Below are 15,467 nucleotides of genomic sequence, written 5' to 3' on the forward strand. Positions count from 1 at the left end.
TAGCCCTTCAAAAGTCAAGGGGACTTTAAGTGTATCTTAAGTGTAACTCAGCATGAGCTGGGAATATATCTCTTGTCATGCCATAGCAATAGATCTGATGCTCAACACTACAGCACAAGAGATGGAAGGTGTAACAGCAAGATGAGCCGTTAGTAACCTTTCTGGAAAGAGCACGTGCCAGGCTGAACAGATAGTGTGATACAAACTCGAAGTCATGAGGGATTCTATTCCATTGTATTGGGTTTATTTTATTTTTATATTTTCTACTATTAGTCTTGAGCAGTAAGTACACGTTGAATACTGCTTTTCGGTTTCAAATTTGTTGTTTGTGAAGGTGGTATATGGGCGTTTTTATGGTTAAGAAAACTTCCTTGATTTAAAAGAAGTATTAATTCAGTACTTTGTAATTTTAAGTTGTGGGATAAGAAAGCTTCATGTTTACATCCAATTGAGAAACATTTGAAAAAATCAAAGTAAAAAATGAAACTTGGGAAACCCCCCAAAAAGAGCTTGGGTTTTTTTCTCTTATTTTGTGGTGCATATTTATTGAATCCTCAAGAGCCATTATCACCCTCCTGTTCTTGTTACCAGGGTTACTTTGGTAAGGCTTTTTGTTTGTTGACATTGTCTGTTTCATCAAAATGAGCAGGGTACACCCTGTATGTTGTGTGTGTTTGTACTGTTGTTATAAATATTAATTATTTTTCAAACACTTGTGGCCAAATTATTACTTAATGACTATTATTAACTCATGGTTATTTTTTAGAATAAGCTCATTTTTGTGTGGATTTAGTATAGAAATGGTATCAATCTTGATAGTATAGTATTTATGAAGTGTTCCTTTTTCTTTTAGACACCCTTTCACCAGCATCCAGTCCTTCATCCATTAATTTTGCCACAGCTCCAGGTAGCATAGATGAATCACCCAGTGGAGCATTAAACATTGAATGTAGAATTTGTGGGGATAAAGCCTCAGGCTACCATTACGGAGTACATGCTTGTGAAGGTTGTAAGGTACAGTCGTAATTTTCTTTTTAAGAACCTACATCATGTTGCTTTATTTACAGGGTTATATGAAGATAAACATTTGTTACATAAATGTTTAATTACTATAATTCTAGCCATTACAATTATTTAAATAATAAACATATCTGTGATCTTTTTTCTGAAAGAAATTCTTCAGATCCCATAACCAGATACCATAACTCAATACCAGACCTTCATCAAGCAGGGGCAATTCACAATGATAATTTTAATGCTGCTTTTGTGGATATAGTTAGTTAAACACTAAAACAACTCAAAACACTAAACTGTGACTAAAAGTCAAAGCCTACTTGCTCCACTAGTGTTTTATTTGTGTTAGGAGTATGGCTGTGAGAAGCATGTGAGTTTGCTACATTTCCATTATAACAGTAACAAATCCTGAATTTCTCATTTCCACCACATTCTGCCTGAATCACTTAGTTTTGTACCTCTTGTAGTTCTGGGAGCCAGTGCATGTCTCTGGGGCAAATTATGTTAACACTGATGTGTAATTTTTGGGATGATATGGCCTATGAATGATAAGATTCTTTTCTTTTTCCTTCTAATGTTTTAGTTTTCCATATTTTTTTCTAAATTATAATGTAAGGTAAGAGGAATAATTGTGTATGTTTACATTTTTCTTTCGTGTGCAATGTCAGAATATGTAACTTGAATATAAATCTTACAGAATAATGATAGAATATCTATTATGAGACGGGGAGCCAGTTCACTGTCAGTTGTGTCCCACAGTCTTAACAATGTGTTGTTACGTCACATGAAGCAAAACGTTGCCATGTCTCTAAATTTGCTAACCCTGTGATTTTTGTAGTACGAGACTAAACTTACGTTGCATTATCAAGACGTCACGGTAAGATCTGTTAAGTTAGAGGTTTTTCTGTGTTTGTGTGACTTACACATATGAAAGATGAAGGTTATTTCTGACAGGGGATGCTGAGAGAATGCGTACAAAAGCAGGATGTGAGCTGGAATTGTTTAACTCTCAAGGACAAGCCTGCTCGGGTACTCTGGGCTCTTGATCTTCTCCCAGGGAAGAGGGCTGAGAGCTGCTCCCTCCTTTCCTGTCTGCCATTTTATACACGCCTCCATACACACCACTTCACCGCACAGATTCCTCCCTCTGGACAGGTTATACTTTGCATATTGTTTTGCTAGTGACATCAATAAACAATAAAAGAAAAAAAAAAAGTACCTGTATGATTGAAGTTTAGTGCTCAACATTCTTTAACATTACATATTCTCTTCTCCAACTTTTTCTAGGGATTTTTTAGAAGAACAATCCGTTTAAAACTCGTCTATGATAAATGTGATCGCAACTGCAAAATTCAGAAAAAAAATCGTAATAAGTGCCAATACTGTCGTTTTCAAAAGTGCCTTTCAGTTGGAATGTCACATAATGGTAGGTAAGAGTGCCCTTAATTTGTTTGTTCCTACCCAGAGTCTGCTTCTGGAAGCAGGCACTTGGAGAGTGTTTTTTATTTACACATATGAGCTGAAGCCAAGATTTTTACAGTATAGATCATGGCAGGGGACACCAGTTTCCCTAATGAGTAGTTAATGTAATTGACATCAGCTGCCAAATGTACTCTTGTGAGCTTTACACAATTGTGCTGGACGTCTGTTTGTCCATATGAATGTTCATTTAGTTGCTTTCTTCACCCAGAACTTTGGCACCATTACTCCCATCGAAACAAATTTCAATACTGGAAGAATTCTGATCAAGGGCATTGTAGAGGAGTAGGAGAGGAACAACTGGCTCATTGTAGGAGGGGATGATGTAGGATAGAAACCTGTAGAAAATCAGACTCCGTTATTTTTCAGGTTACAGTGCAACAGCTCTTGGGCAGATGGTTCAGGGAGTGTGGGGGAGGGGGAGGATCTGTGCTGACTATGGAACAGGAATCTGATGGGTTTCTTAAATGGTATGGTAAAAATTCAGAGTGTTTAGATACCCAGTTTAAAAATTGTTTGTGTTAATGATTTAAGATAAGGTTGGTAAAGCTGTGGCTTACAGGCCAATTTCAACTCACAAGGCAGTTTTATGCACAGTATGTAGCTTGTCAAGCAACTTTGGTAAAGAGGGAGAGGCCAAGCCACGAGAAAACACATCTTGGTTGGCCAGATGACAGTAGTTTCCTTGCCCTGTGTAGGTCTGATAGTGTCAAGGCTGAACTTGGGAGTGGGTGCAGTTTAGGAGTAGGTGAAAAGTAGGTGAGAATAGTGGTCTAGGTGAAGAGCTATGGGTTAGGAGATGAACTTCCTAAGGAAACTATGCAGTCAAGATAGCTGGGGTGGGGATGTGGTTGGGGAAGCTGTCTATGACATTGTAGGCTAGAGTCCTAGCAAGAGACATTGGGACAGTTGACTTTCTGGTTCTGGGGAAGTCTTGGGTCTCTTGTGGTGAGCCTTGACTGAGATTAAGGCCCTTTGGGGAGAGGGTTGGTGGTCTCTGCAGGACTAATGATAACCTTCCTGAAGCAGCAGACTGGAAGAGTGTGCCAGCCAACAAAGTCACATCTCGGGGGCAGGGGTTGAGCAGAGAGCTGTGCTGGTTGTCAGGAACAAACATTCAGTTGAAGCTGTTTTGTCCTACTAAAACGCTGTGGGTACCTGTGCTCCAGATGAAGGGATTAGTAGGAGTTTTACTGCAGCAAACCCGTCAGGGGAAGGATATGGCTGCTAACTTGCAGGCAGTACTTCTCAGGAAAAGAGTTAGAACTAGATTTACAGCCATGACCTTAAAACTGGAAGGTTTAGAACAGATCTTCCACTTTTCCAGTAGACCCATGGCCAGATTCTGAACAGGCCTTCCATATCAGGCTTCCATTTAAGTCCAAAACTGTATTTCAGATCATGCCTAGAGTCACCTCTTTGCCATGAGACACCTTCTTATGACATGAGAAAATTCCTTGGGCGTGTTGAAGGGCTAATTCTGCACACGCTCTGAATTGCTCAGTCCAAGCAGTGAGGTTCTGTCCTCCTGGTGGTTAGATGCTGAAATGGAGGAAGAGCTCTCAGCCATCTCAAAACCTCGCACACCATCAGCCCCTTTTAAAATGGAGCTGATTTAGTTTGAAACTGAAAACAAGAAGGATGTGGACACACCTGTTTTGTTGCTAAATGTCCAGACCACTTGCCTAAAAATTGGAAGACCTCTGCACCCAGGGGTGTTTCAAACTCGCATCTCCTGCCTCTCAAAAGAAAATCCCAATGACTAGACTGGATGCTCAAACTCTTTTCTCATCCTCTAAGGTCTCGAAAAGCTAATCCCTTGAAAAAAGAAGCATGAAATGCTGGGTCTAGGGGGAGCTTTTGTTGACTGAGCATCAATCTGGGTTTCTGGTGTGGTTTGTTCTCACTAGACAGCGCAGATATGTTGAACTGCACGTTCTGTGCATAAAGAACCAGACGCCCCAGTAGGTTCAGAATCACCAACGAGCTTGAGGCCGTTGCAGCATTCCCGGTGCAGTAACTCCCCAGACAGCTCTTCAGCCGGCGTGCATGCTCTCTGCCAAGCTCCTGACAGAAGTTTGCTCAGGTTTGGTATTTTTTCGAATGCCCAAAGTGGACTTTTGAGTTTTATGTTGGGACTTGTAGAACACAAGAAGAAGAAAACAAAATACAACTGCTTAGGTAATGTAGATGGGAAAAGGCCTGCGTTCTGGCTCATTGCAGATACCAGTCTGTGTTTTGAAACATCTGATTACCTTCAGTTTAGCATATTGTCTTGATAATTAATCACTGGCTATGTTGGAAAGGATGAGATTTATTATTTTTTTTTTCCCCTCATTAATTTATCATAATAAAGATACTACATCTACCTCAGTTTTTCTAGACAGAAAGTCTTACTGCTCTAATCAGCAACAGTCAAAGGCACAGATTTTTATATAACTTACGTTTGTTTTACAATTATGTCTTCCCATCAGCAATACGTTTTGGACGAATGCCAAGGTCTGAGAAGGCCAAGTTGAAAGCAGAAATTCTAACAGGTGAAAATTATGTAGAAGATTCAGAAATGGCAGATCTTAAATCACTTGCCAAAAGAATTCATGATGCTTACCTGAAAAACTTCAATATGAACAAGGTTAAAGCCAGAATCATCCTTGCAGGGAAAACTAATAACAATCCAGTAAGTACTTTTGCTGTAACTTGAAAGTAAAGCTGGCAAGTACATAAGGTGTTTATAATGATTTGTTAAACTCTTAAGCAAATCTTTTAGAAAATAAATATCATGCTAATACAGACGTGAAATACGCAAATAAAAAATACCTGGAGTAAATATGGTTGCTTTTAGCCACTATTAAGAATAATAGGAAGATGTAGGAAAATCAGGTGATTAACTTGTAAATGGGAGCCCATAATTTTACATTATAGTAGATGCATAAAAGGAAAGAAAATTAGTTCTTAATAAAAAAAAAAGGTGACAGCTGAGCGTGAATGCCTCTTGGTATGGGTGGGGGAAATGGATCTAAATTAATTTCCTGTTATGACAGTGGAAAAAAAAAAATTACACTGTTTTTCTGCCACAAATGCCAGGATAAATACCATTATTTTTTAGGGTGTACAGGAGCTCTGTATGACTTCTGTTTTAATTGCAACAATATCAATGGCTGAAGGGGAAAGAAAACTTGAGTTTGTGATTCTTTCTTTACAGTTCTGGCCATTTCCTCACCCAGCCTTCATGATCTTTACTGTATGGTTACTTTGAAAGGGAGAAGCAAGCAAAGTTGTGAAGACAATATGCTGCAGAGGTTATTTTCCTTTCAGGATAATTTAGCCAAGGTCTACCTAATGCTATCAACTGCTTTTTGTTTTGTAGCACGTGAGATTGCATAACCACTGTAAGGGCTGACTTGTTTCACTTTATGCATATTGCTTAAAAGTTTGGTGTGATTTATGTTAGTTATATGTAGAAGTATCTTATTTTACCAACAATTTTAACTTAAAAATTTGCGGGGAAGAGGTTTTACATATGCCATAATAAAAACCATGTAACTGTGGGCATGAGTGTTGCAAAAATTGTAAGCAAGGTGTCTTTTAAATTATAGAATTTGGCATATTATAGTCTAGTCTAGCCAAGCACACAGGCTTCTGCTTTAAAAGAGAGACATAGGGGTAATCCCAGTCTTTTTCATTGGATTAAAGAGATCCTCAAAATTAAGCACAGGCTTAAACTCTTTTGGGAGTACAAGCTGACATAAGCTTACAGTAAATACCATGCTTTAACACCTTACCAAGCAGGTATCTGCATGAAGTCCTTTTCCAGCTTCTTACCACACGTCAGAATGATAAATTACAATATATATCATACATGAGGGGATTCTAGCTGACTGCATCTTAATTTTTGTATTCGCATATATGCGATCAATGCTCTATGATTATAGTCATCCAATTGACTAGCTAATAGTGGCTAGACTAGTAATAGTGGCTTTACAAGAAAAAATTAATGAGGAATCAGACCCAGTATACTATAAACAGGCTGCTTTGCTCATTCTTCAATATGCAGGGAGAAGGAGGGTTTCTAAGCTCTTTCACCATTCCATGGGAAAACAAATATTTTCTTTTGACTTTTTAACAGAAAAATAAATTTTTAAAAAGAGGGGTTTGTTGTTGGTAATTAATAACCCACCTGTTTCTGAACAGTGCGTTAACAGTTGATTTTAATGAATCCTAATCCTTGGCACCACTATCGTTTATTTCAGAATGAACTATCATTTTTCATGATGACAAGGTATATCACTTTTAAATTCAGCTCCCAAGTCCTTGGCCATACCTGTTTTCCACATACTGAATTGATGATAAATTCCTAAAAGATTTACTAGACAGTCTACATCTTTTAAAGGGTTCAGAAATGTGGTGGGTTTATTGCTTTATCACTTTCTGCTCGTGTCCACATGCATATAGAAAGTTCTGTTCTGTGTAAGTCTAAGTACTGAAGGGAGATGGAATGTGTAGTTGCCATAAGCGTTTAAAAAATAGAAAATTGGGGGAAACTAGCACGTTTGACAGTTTTCCAAGTAAAATAAGTGAATTCTCTGAGTTTCTAACAACACCAAGTGTTCCTCATGATATTTAATCTGAGCAAAAAAACACAGGGAAGGTGCTTTACTTAGCATTTATGGAACTAGATTTGTGTTCAAGGTCAATTGCCATGACTTTGGTAGGCTGGGAAGCGTTGGCTTTCGTTGTTTTTCTTTAGGGAATTGTCCTGTTTTGATTATCTTCAGATAGGTCTCAAAATATTTTTGAGGTCTGTTTGTTCTTAAGGAAGTCTGAATGCCTTTTTTTTTTTTTTTTTAATATGATGTTTTAAGAGACTGGCTCATCGGTTTGTACGTACCTTTTTTAAATTAAGGGGGTTATAGAAAAGACCACAATCAAGACTGAAATTTTGTGTTTTCTGAAATTCTGGTGGGATTATGTGTTTAGAGATGACTTAGCACTCACTGTACCTAGAAAGATGAGCTGAATTTCTGTGGAAGATCAGCTGGGACATAATTTATGAAAATCTGATGATAAAACACAAGAGTAGTACAGGGTTCACATTCTTGTGCAAATATTCTGTCCTATATTTAAATGACTGTCTGTATTCCCCCTAGGATACTTCAGGAAAGCATCATGATGTGCATCAAGTGTAGTTAGTTTAGGAATCGATAGGAGTGTAGGCAGAATAACCTGGACTTCTGGAGAAGGTAATCCAAGTTTTTTGTGAACCTTCTGGGACTTGCTGTGAGCTGGATATATGCATACTAAGCACAGTACTTCTGGATCTTCACTATAACTACTACATAAAGCTAGATTAAAGATATGTCATATATATTTACATTTTACTGCTTGCATTGTTGTTGGCAGACCCGACTTGTTCTTAGATACTGCAGTTTGTAGTTCTGCAATACGTGGTTTCTCTTTATGCAGAAACATGAAAGAACTCGTGGGGTATTGATAGTTGAAGGCTGATTAGCCTAGAAGTTAAATATCACTATTCCTGTTCTTTAAGAAACCAGTGGTTAATAACCATGATTTTGTAACTGAATTAGTACTTTTTTTGTTCTGTAGCCGTTTGTTATACATGATATGGATACCTTGTGTATGGCAGAGAAGACCCTGGTGGCAAAATTGGTAGCCAATGGAATTCAGAACAAGGAAGCAGAAGTTCGAATCTTCCACTGCTGCCAGTGTACATCTGTAGAGACCGTCACAGAACTTACTGAATTTGCCAAATCTATCCCTGGCTTCTCCAATCTTGACTTGAATGATCAAGTGACACTGTTAAAATACGGAGTTTATGAAGCCATATTTGCCATGTTAGCATCTGTGATGAACAAGGACGGGATGCTGGTAGCCTATGGAAACGGTTTTATAACCCGGGAGTTCCTGAAAAGCCTGAGAAAGCCATTCTGTGATATAATGGAGCCAAAATTTGATTTTGCAATGAAATTCAATGCACTAGAATTGGATGACAGCGATATATCCCTTTTTGTTGCTGCCATCATTTGCTGTGGAGGTAAGCATTGCATATCTGTTGTTTAAGGTTGTACATTTCAAAATTTTCTTCATGTGACATAATAATTTTAATGGAAAAGCTTAGATATTTCTTGAGGATTTAATTCTAGCACTGAAAATGTCATTTTTCCTTTTAGCATTTTTCATGGAAGATACTGTGTAATTTAACAGTCTCCATCCCGTATTTTGCATTGCAAAATTGTAGACATGCTAGGAATTATTGTTCACCCTCACTTAGAGAGGGGTCTAATGACTCTCTGTTCTTAAAAGCAGGATGTGAGGAGTGTTGGTATTGTTTTGTTTGGGGTTTGGAGGATTCAATTTTTTTTATTACAGAATCATTCAGGTTGGAAAAGACCCTTGGGATTATTGAGTCCAACCATCAGCCCAACTCTACAAAGTTCTTAAAGTGTGTTCAAGGCTAGGTTGGAAAAAATATTTCTATCCGCCAAATGGGCTGAAAAATAGTATGTAATGAGACTGGAGACAGGTGCAGATGGTAGCTTTGCTTATCTTTGAAACTTGCTGATTATATCATGTAATGAGTTCTGCACAGATGCACAGCTCTGGGCTTCCTGCGTTCTGATTTCAAAATCACAGGCTGCTTTAAAAAAAGTTTACTTAGCTAATTTAAAAAAAATCAGTTGATAGTATTTTTTAAAAATTATTTCATAATATGTAAGGATATGAGGTTTGGGTTTTATGGGTGTTTGGGGGTTTTTTAATATCTGTTGTTTGAACTCTGAGCAGAGGAACACAAATTTAATAATAATTTTTACTTCCTGGAGGAAAGGATTATAGACTTTCATATTTAGGGTTAAATTCAAAACTATCCATAAGCATTTTGAGAAAGGGAAATAAAAGATCATATAGAAAGAATGAAATACCCTTAATAGGTGCTTCTCTACATCCTGTCAATAACTTGTGCTGTATACATACGGCAACCAAGAGTCAAAGTGTGTTGTTTATGCTTTGGTATTGCTACCAAACTGAAGAACTCTAGAAATAGCCATGTATTTTTAATTTTTTTTTTTTTTTCATCCTTACTGTTTGAATTCTGTTGTCAGGACATTCAAAATATAGAACTGGGTGTCTAGGCTGCATACTTCTACTGTATTTCGGGGTGAGAGGGTGCTGTGGGTTTTCTTCTTTTGTAGCATAGGTTGTATTTAGTAGTATGAAATCTCTCCTCAAATAACTGTGGGCATTGACAAAACTTTGGCCAAAGGGATACGGAAGACTACTCTTTTCTGATTTTTTTTTTTTTTTAAAAAAAAAAAAGATCCATTTTAAACCTCACTGCCCTTAGTGTATAATGTAAATATACACTGTAGCCTACAACACAGAATGTATAAAGTAGCCTACTTTTAAAGAATAATTATAATATTATGACATGTATTCTTTTGTTTTGAGAACAGATCGTCCTGGTCTTGTAAACGTAGGACACATTGAAAAAATGCAGGAGAGTATCGTGCATGTACTGAAACTTCACTTGCAAACCAACCATCCTGATGACATCTTCCTCTTCCCAAAACTTCTCCAAAAAATGGCTGACCTCCGACAGCTTGTCACAGAGCATGCTCAACTTGTTCAGATAATTAAGAAGACTGAATCTGATGCACATTTACACCCTTTACTACAGGAAATCTACAGGGATATGTATTAAGGATTTTTAGTAATTTTTTTTTTTTCCACAGTATTTAAAGACGAGAGCAATACTAATAACAGATGGGAGCAAAACTACTTGCAGTTATCTGCTGTTCACTCAGCTCAGAGCATGAAAAAAATCTAAAAGCTGGGTAACTGGTGTGTTACACTGCTTTTAGTTTGGGATCTTTTGTCTTCATTTGAAAGAGGTCTGCAGAAAAATACTGATCATAGCGCTCATGAAGTGTCTTACAATGGTTCTTTTATTTGGAAATTTGAAGATTGGTAAGGAATGCGTATTTGTATAATAAATCAGAATGTTAAGTAACAGAAATGAACAAAACTGTATTTCCTCTTGGCTTAGTCATTTTAGAAATAACATAACAAATTCAATAGATTCTCTCCAGGTATATGCACAATCGTAAAGATGATGCACTTTTGGCTAATGGTAATCACTGAGAACCAACTAACACTTTTCCTTACAGCAGTCAGTCTAGGTGTATCAAATGGTTGGATATTGCTGTACATACACTTCTAAAAAATTAGAAAGACCTTTGATCCGCTGCTGCTTCAATTCCATGAAATGCAGTACAGCTTCATAGTCTTACATTGGTATACCTTAGGATTAGCACGTTTAAAAGACAGTTCTCTTATGAAATGAAATAAAATCCGGTGTTATCTAAAATATAGCTGAGGTGCTCCATTCGGGTGTTTCTTGAAGAGTAAATGTGATAAAATAATGGAATCCTTTTTGCAAAAGTGTTTTGAGGAAATACAAAAATGTCCCAGAGGAAAACCATATCATATTCAGTAACAGTTTTAAACTGACAGAGGGCAGATTTAGATGAGACCTAAGGCAGAAATTCTCCCTGTGAGGGGGGTGAGGCCCTGGCACAGGCTGCCCAGAGAAGCTGTGGCTGCCCCCGCCCTGGAAGGGTTCAAGGCCGGGTTGGACGGGGCTTTGGGCAACCTGGGCTGGTGGAAGGTGGCCCTGCCCGGGGCAGGGGGGTGGGACTAGATGAGCTTTAAGGTCTTTTCCAACCCAAACCAGCCTATATTCTATACCATGTGTATTTTGAAGAACTCAAGATGTAGTTTTGACTTAAAAGTACCGTTTGGAATTAGCAAGAGCTTTGGAGAGACTGAAAAAACTGATCCTAGCCCAGAAAAAGAATTTCAGCTGCCCAGCATTCTAGTGGAGTGGTAGATTACTCAGAAGAAATGATGGCATAGGAATGGCACCTTCTTTCTTGACAAGTACCTTGGCAGTATGGAGTTGTCTGGACCTGTTTCCTTTTCCCATGAATATACTGTTTCATTTTTTTCCAGTTACCCACTTGGATATATTTCTTTCTACTCCTTCTTAGCCCTTCCTGACAGAAGTATTAGCTAGATTATTTCACCAAATTTTGTCCTTGTCCGTAACGCCACAGTGGATAAGGCGACGACATTACCAAGAGCAGCATTTGTAGGTGTTGATTGTGTAATATTCAAGAGAGCACAGTGGAGAGAAGGATTATCACGTTCCTGAGAGCAAACTCTGATTTTTACAACAGTACTTACTCCTGATGCAAAATAAGCCATAGGAAAACTGCTTGACTTTGCCATTTTATTGGATCATTTATCAAAGAGTACTACACATAAGTGCTAGTTGCGTGCAAGACACTGTGCTATTTCTTTTTGTGGTGGTTTTTTTTTTTAATACGGTAACTTCACGTTATTATTTCCTTATTTTACTATTTGTTTCATAACACAAAGATCTCAGGAGCCAATCTTAGCATTTTCACAATAGTTAAGCTTTCAGTGGCACAGGAGGACGCCTTGTACGTGTTTTCTTGTAGGATGCTTGAAGACTTCAGAGTCTTAAACCTTCACTGCAAGAATTTAATAAGATTGATAAGGTGTGAACATCACACTGATTCTTATTTTAGTCACAGTGTTTGTTTCTTTAGAGGCCTGCTAGCATGGCTGGACACTGGATAAATTACAGCAATTTGGTGTTTATCCAGCAGAGGTTTTAGTGTCAGATATATTCAGTGTAAAATATTGAAGCATAGGCCTCAAATTTGGTGACCATCTGGGGCAGGATAGAAACAATAAATGCACGTGCACAAAACTCTCTCCCCTTTCCCGTCACCAGTTGGTAACAGGAAGAATAAGAACGTTACAGCTACTTGTAATGCTTCGTTAAGAGAACGTTGTTGGTCTTACCAGGAAAGAGCAGATGAGAAGTGGGTTGTCTTTTGTGTCTTACAGCAGCACGTAGTATGTCCCCAGAAATAACAAGAGGATTTTAGCAACAACGCTGCTTTATTCCTGTCAGCCATCTTTCACTAAGGGGTTTAGGCATAAGACATCGAGCACTGAAATAATTGCTACGCAGTACTACTTACTCAAAAAATTTGTCAACCCATTCTGGGATGGCATACTGAAACTCTAATAGCCAGCTATTTTCTCTTCTAAAAAAGAATAAGCTGAAAAAAAAAAAAATATAAGCTGATTTTTCTTCCTCCAAAGTGCAGATTTTTGCAAAGGGTAAATCTCAAAGTCGTGTTCCGTAGTTTGGGTGTACTGAAGTTTCTCAGGAAAATCTGACACAGTCAATGTGGACAAAAACTATTTTTTCCTCCTCCTGTTCTCAAAAGTGGCTAAAACACTTTAACAAAACTTTAAAAAAACCCATGGAAAATGTAATAATAAATACTTAAATTCTAAGCAAAACTATAAAGACTCGAAAACAGCATAATTCAGTAGAAGGCATAATTTTAGCTAAATTAGCAGCTGCTTGTAACAGGTTCCTATTATCACCATTAGGAAAGTGCATAATTTGCATTTTTCCTCTTCCAGATCCATTTTGTTTTGTTATTTGAAAACCAGCAAGCATTTTTTATTTGTCTAGTTCCTTGGACGCTGAAGTTAGATTTCTGTTTTAAATTAAATTGCAAACTTTTAATGAAAAAAAAAAATAAATGGAAAGAACGCATCTCTGAATTACAGAAATATGAACAAGATGTTAACAGAGGCTAAAATTCTGGAGGGATTCCACTGCCCACACTGCTACACTGTGCACATACCCACAGTCTCTTCAAAGAATGACACAGGGCAGACAATTCACTTCCCAAATATTAATGAGCAAAAGAAATTATTAATTTCTGCCTTAAACTTTTAATGAAGTACCTTTGCTACTTCAGTAGGTGACTGCAGCAGGCTTTTGCCAATTAGATTTCATAATGATTCAATTTGTGTCTCTGAAGTTTGGAATCTGAAGTAGTTCGAGATCTATTACTGAGGAGCCTTCAGCATCTCCACCTTGTACAGATCATCTAATATTTTAAAATACCCATTCTATGGAGAAAAATAAAGTGCTCCAATTTTAGGATTTAAATTTTAGGATTTAAATTTTAGGATTTAAATTTTAGGATTTAAATTTTAGGATTTAAATTTTAGGATTTAAATTTTAGGATTTAAATTTTAGGATTTAAATTTTAGGATTTAAATTTTAGGATTTAAATTTTAGGATTTAAATTTTAGGATTTAAATTTTAGGATTTAAATTTTAGGATTTAAATTTTAGGATTTAAATTTTAGGATTAAAAAATTTATTAAATATTTTCTGGCTTGTTAGGTATGGTTTTGATCTGATTCTTACCAACATAACTTACAATTTTACTATCACAGCACCGAAGAATTCTGGTTAGCAACCAGGTGCCCACAAACAAGATAAGAGACAACAGATGGATAGAGGAAAACCCTAGGAAACAATAGTATGACTTAAGTTTTCAACAAACCTACAGCTTACTCATTTTTGAGGGTTGTTTGGGGTTTTCTTGTTTATTTATTGGGATGCCCTATGTACTTGGATAAAGGGGAAGAAGGGGGGAAAAAAAAAAAAAAAGAGAGGAAGGTTTTGTGTCAAGTGTTAGGGAAATCCAATGTTCATTTTTATCTCCTTAAATATTTCCTTTCAAGGTGTAGTATCTCCAGTGTAACAGCACACAACTGCCATTTCATAAAAATCAATTACTTTGTACCTTTTCAGAATTTCAGAATCCCACTTTTGTTTTAAACACAAATTGACAGACCATAGGTAGGAATGTTTTCCACTTCCAGAAATTGAATCTATCTTCACATTTAAAGAAATGGTTTTTTTTTTACTTAATTGCCACTTCCATGTGCCTTTGTGCTTTGGTTCTAGCCAGCTGCTAGAAAGCTGAAGTTTTGCCAAAGAGCATATTTTTTGCATTATTTCTGGCCCGCACAGATTTAGGAAATACCAGCAGTTGCACTAAATCCGTTCTCATGAGAGAGCTAGCAGAAGTTTGCAAATCAAAGAGCTTATAATAAGCATCTAAACATTTGTTTGTTTATTCAAACTGCTAAAACTTGGGGAGATTTATTCATCACGAGAGCTGGGTCACATGCTATTACATTTGAATTTCCTCCTTATTTCTAATGGGAAGCCTGGACAACTTAAGGCACCATCTCAGACAAAGCAGTTGGAGAAGATGACACTGTAGCTGCCTGTACTGTGAAGAGGAACAATTTCAGCTCTGTCTCTCTTTAAAAGCATCCCTGTTACTTAGTTGAAAATCTGCAATTACATTTAACAAACGCATTTGCAGCTGTTGTGACACTGCTTAAGTATAAGGTCTTACAAATCCTGGCCCTTCCCTGAAAACCCTAATCCTTTAATAAGTGTTGAAATGTAAGGTGATCTGGTGCTTGGTTAGATCTCAAGTGCTGTCTCGATAATCAGTTGCATGTCATTTTTTCTTATCTAGGTTTAATCAGCTTTATTATCCTTCTTTTACTAGAGATTTAAATTATATGTGGGTTTGACCTAAGATTATTGATATTATGTATTGTGGGATTTTTTTTTTTTTTATTTAATACCATTTCTTCATGTTTCAATTTGTAAAATACAAGAATATAATTGCAAGGTATAAACTTTCACTAAATTATATTACAGAGGTGCTTTAAGAAAAATATGTAAATTATTTAATTTAAATATTTGTTTCGTACTTTATCGTGTTGAACCCTTTTGTGCGGCGAGGAAAGATTTACTTTTATGGGGTAAGGATTATGGGCCTGAAGTCAAAGACAAACTGCTATTTATTCTTGTCTGGTCTCTATTACTGTATCATTTGTGAAGAAGTATCACAAATTCTGCAATTTATCAGTGTTTGGTATTGACAACTGTAACAAAATTCTGAAATATATTTTCACATAGAACATAGACTTCCTTTTTATTTAATTTTAATGAAAGTAAGTCTAGGT

General features: G+C 36.9%; 1 protein-coding gene across 2 annotated transcripts in view; it reads left to right on the forward strand.

Moving 5' to 3' along the window:
• PPARA (peroxisome proliferator activated receptor alpha) overlaps positions 1–15,422 on the forward strand; it is a 41,249-nt gene extending 25,827 nt beyond the window's left edge. For both annotated transcript variants that reach the window (XM_074901778.1, XM_074901779.1), the window contains exons 5-9: positions 854–1,014; positions 2,302–2,440; positions 4,968–5,170; positions 8,098–8,545; positions 9,963–15,422. In XM_074901778.1, the coding sequence (XP_074757879.1) occupies positions 854–1,014; positions 2,302–2,440; positions 4,968–5,170; positions 8,098–8,545; positions 9,963–10,210 (1,199 nt within the window). In that variant the 3' untranslated portion in view covers positions 10,211–15,422. The remainder of the gene's footprint in view (positions 1–853; positions 1,015–2,301; positions 2,441–4,967; positions 5,171–8,097; positions 8,546–9,962) is intronic.
• The last annotated feature ends 45 nt before the right edge of the window (positions 15,423–15,467 follow it).

This window comes from Athene noctua, chromosome 3, assembly GCF_965140245.1.
Source record: "Athene noctua chromosome 3, bAthNoc1.hap1.1, whole genome shotgun sequence".
NCBI classification, from domain to species: Eukaryota; Metazoa; Chordata; class Aves; order Strigiformes; family Strigidae; genus Athene; species Athene noctua.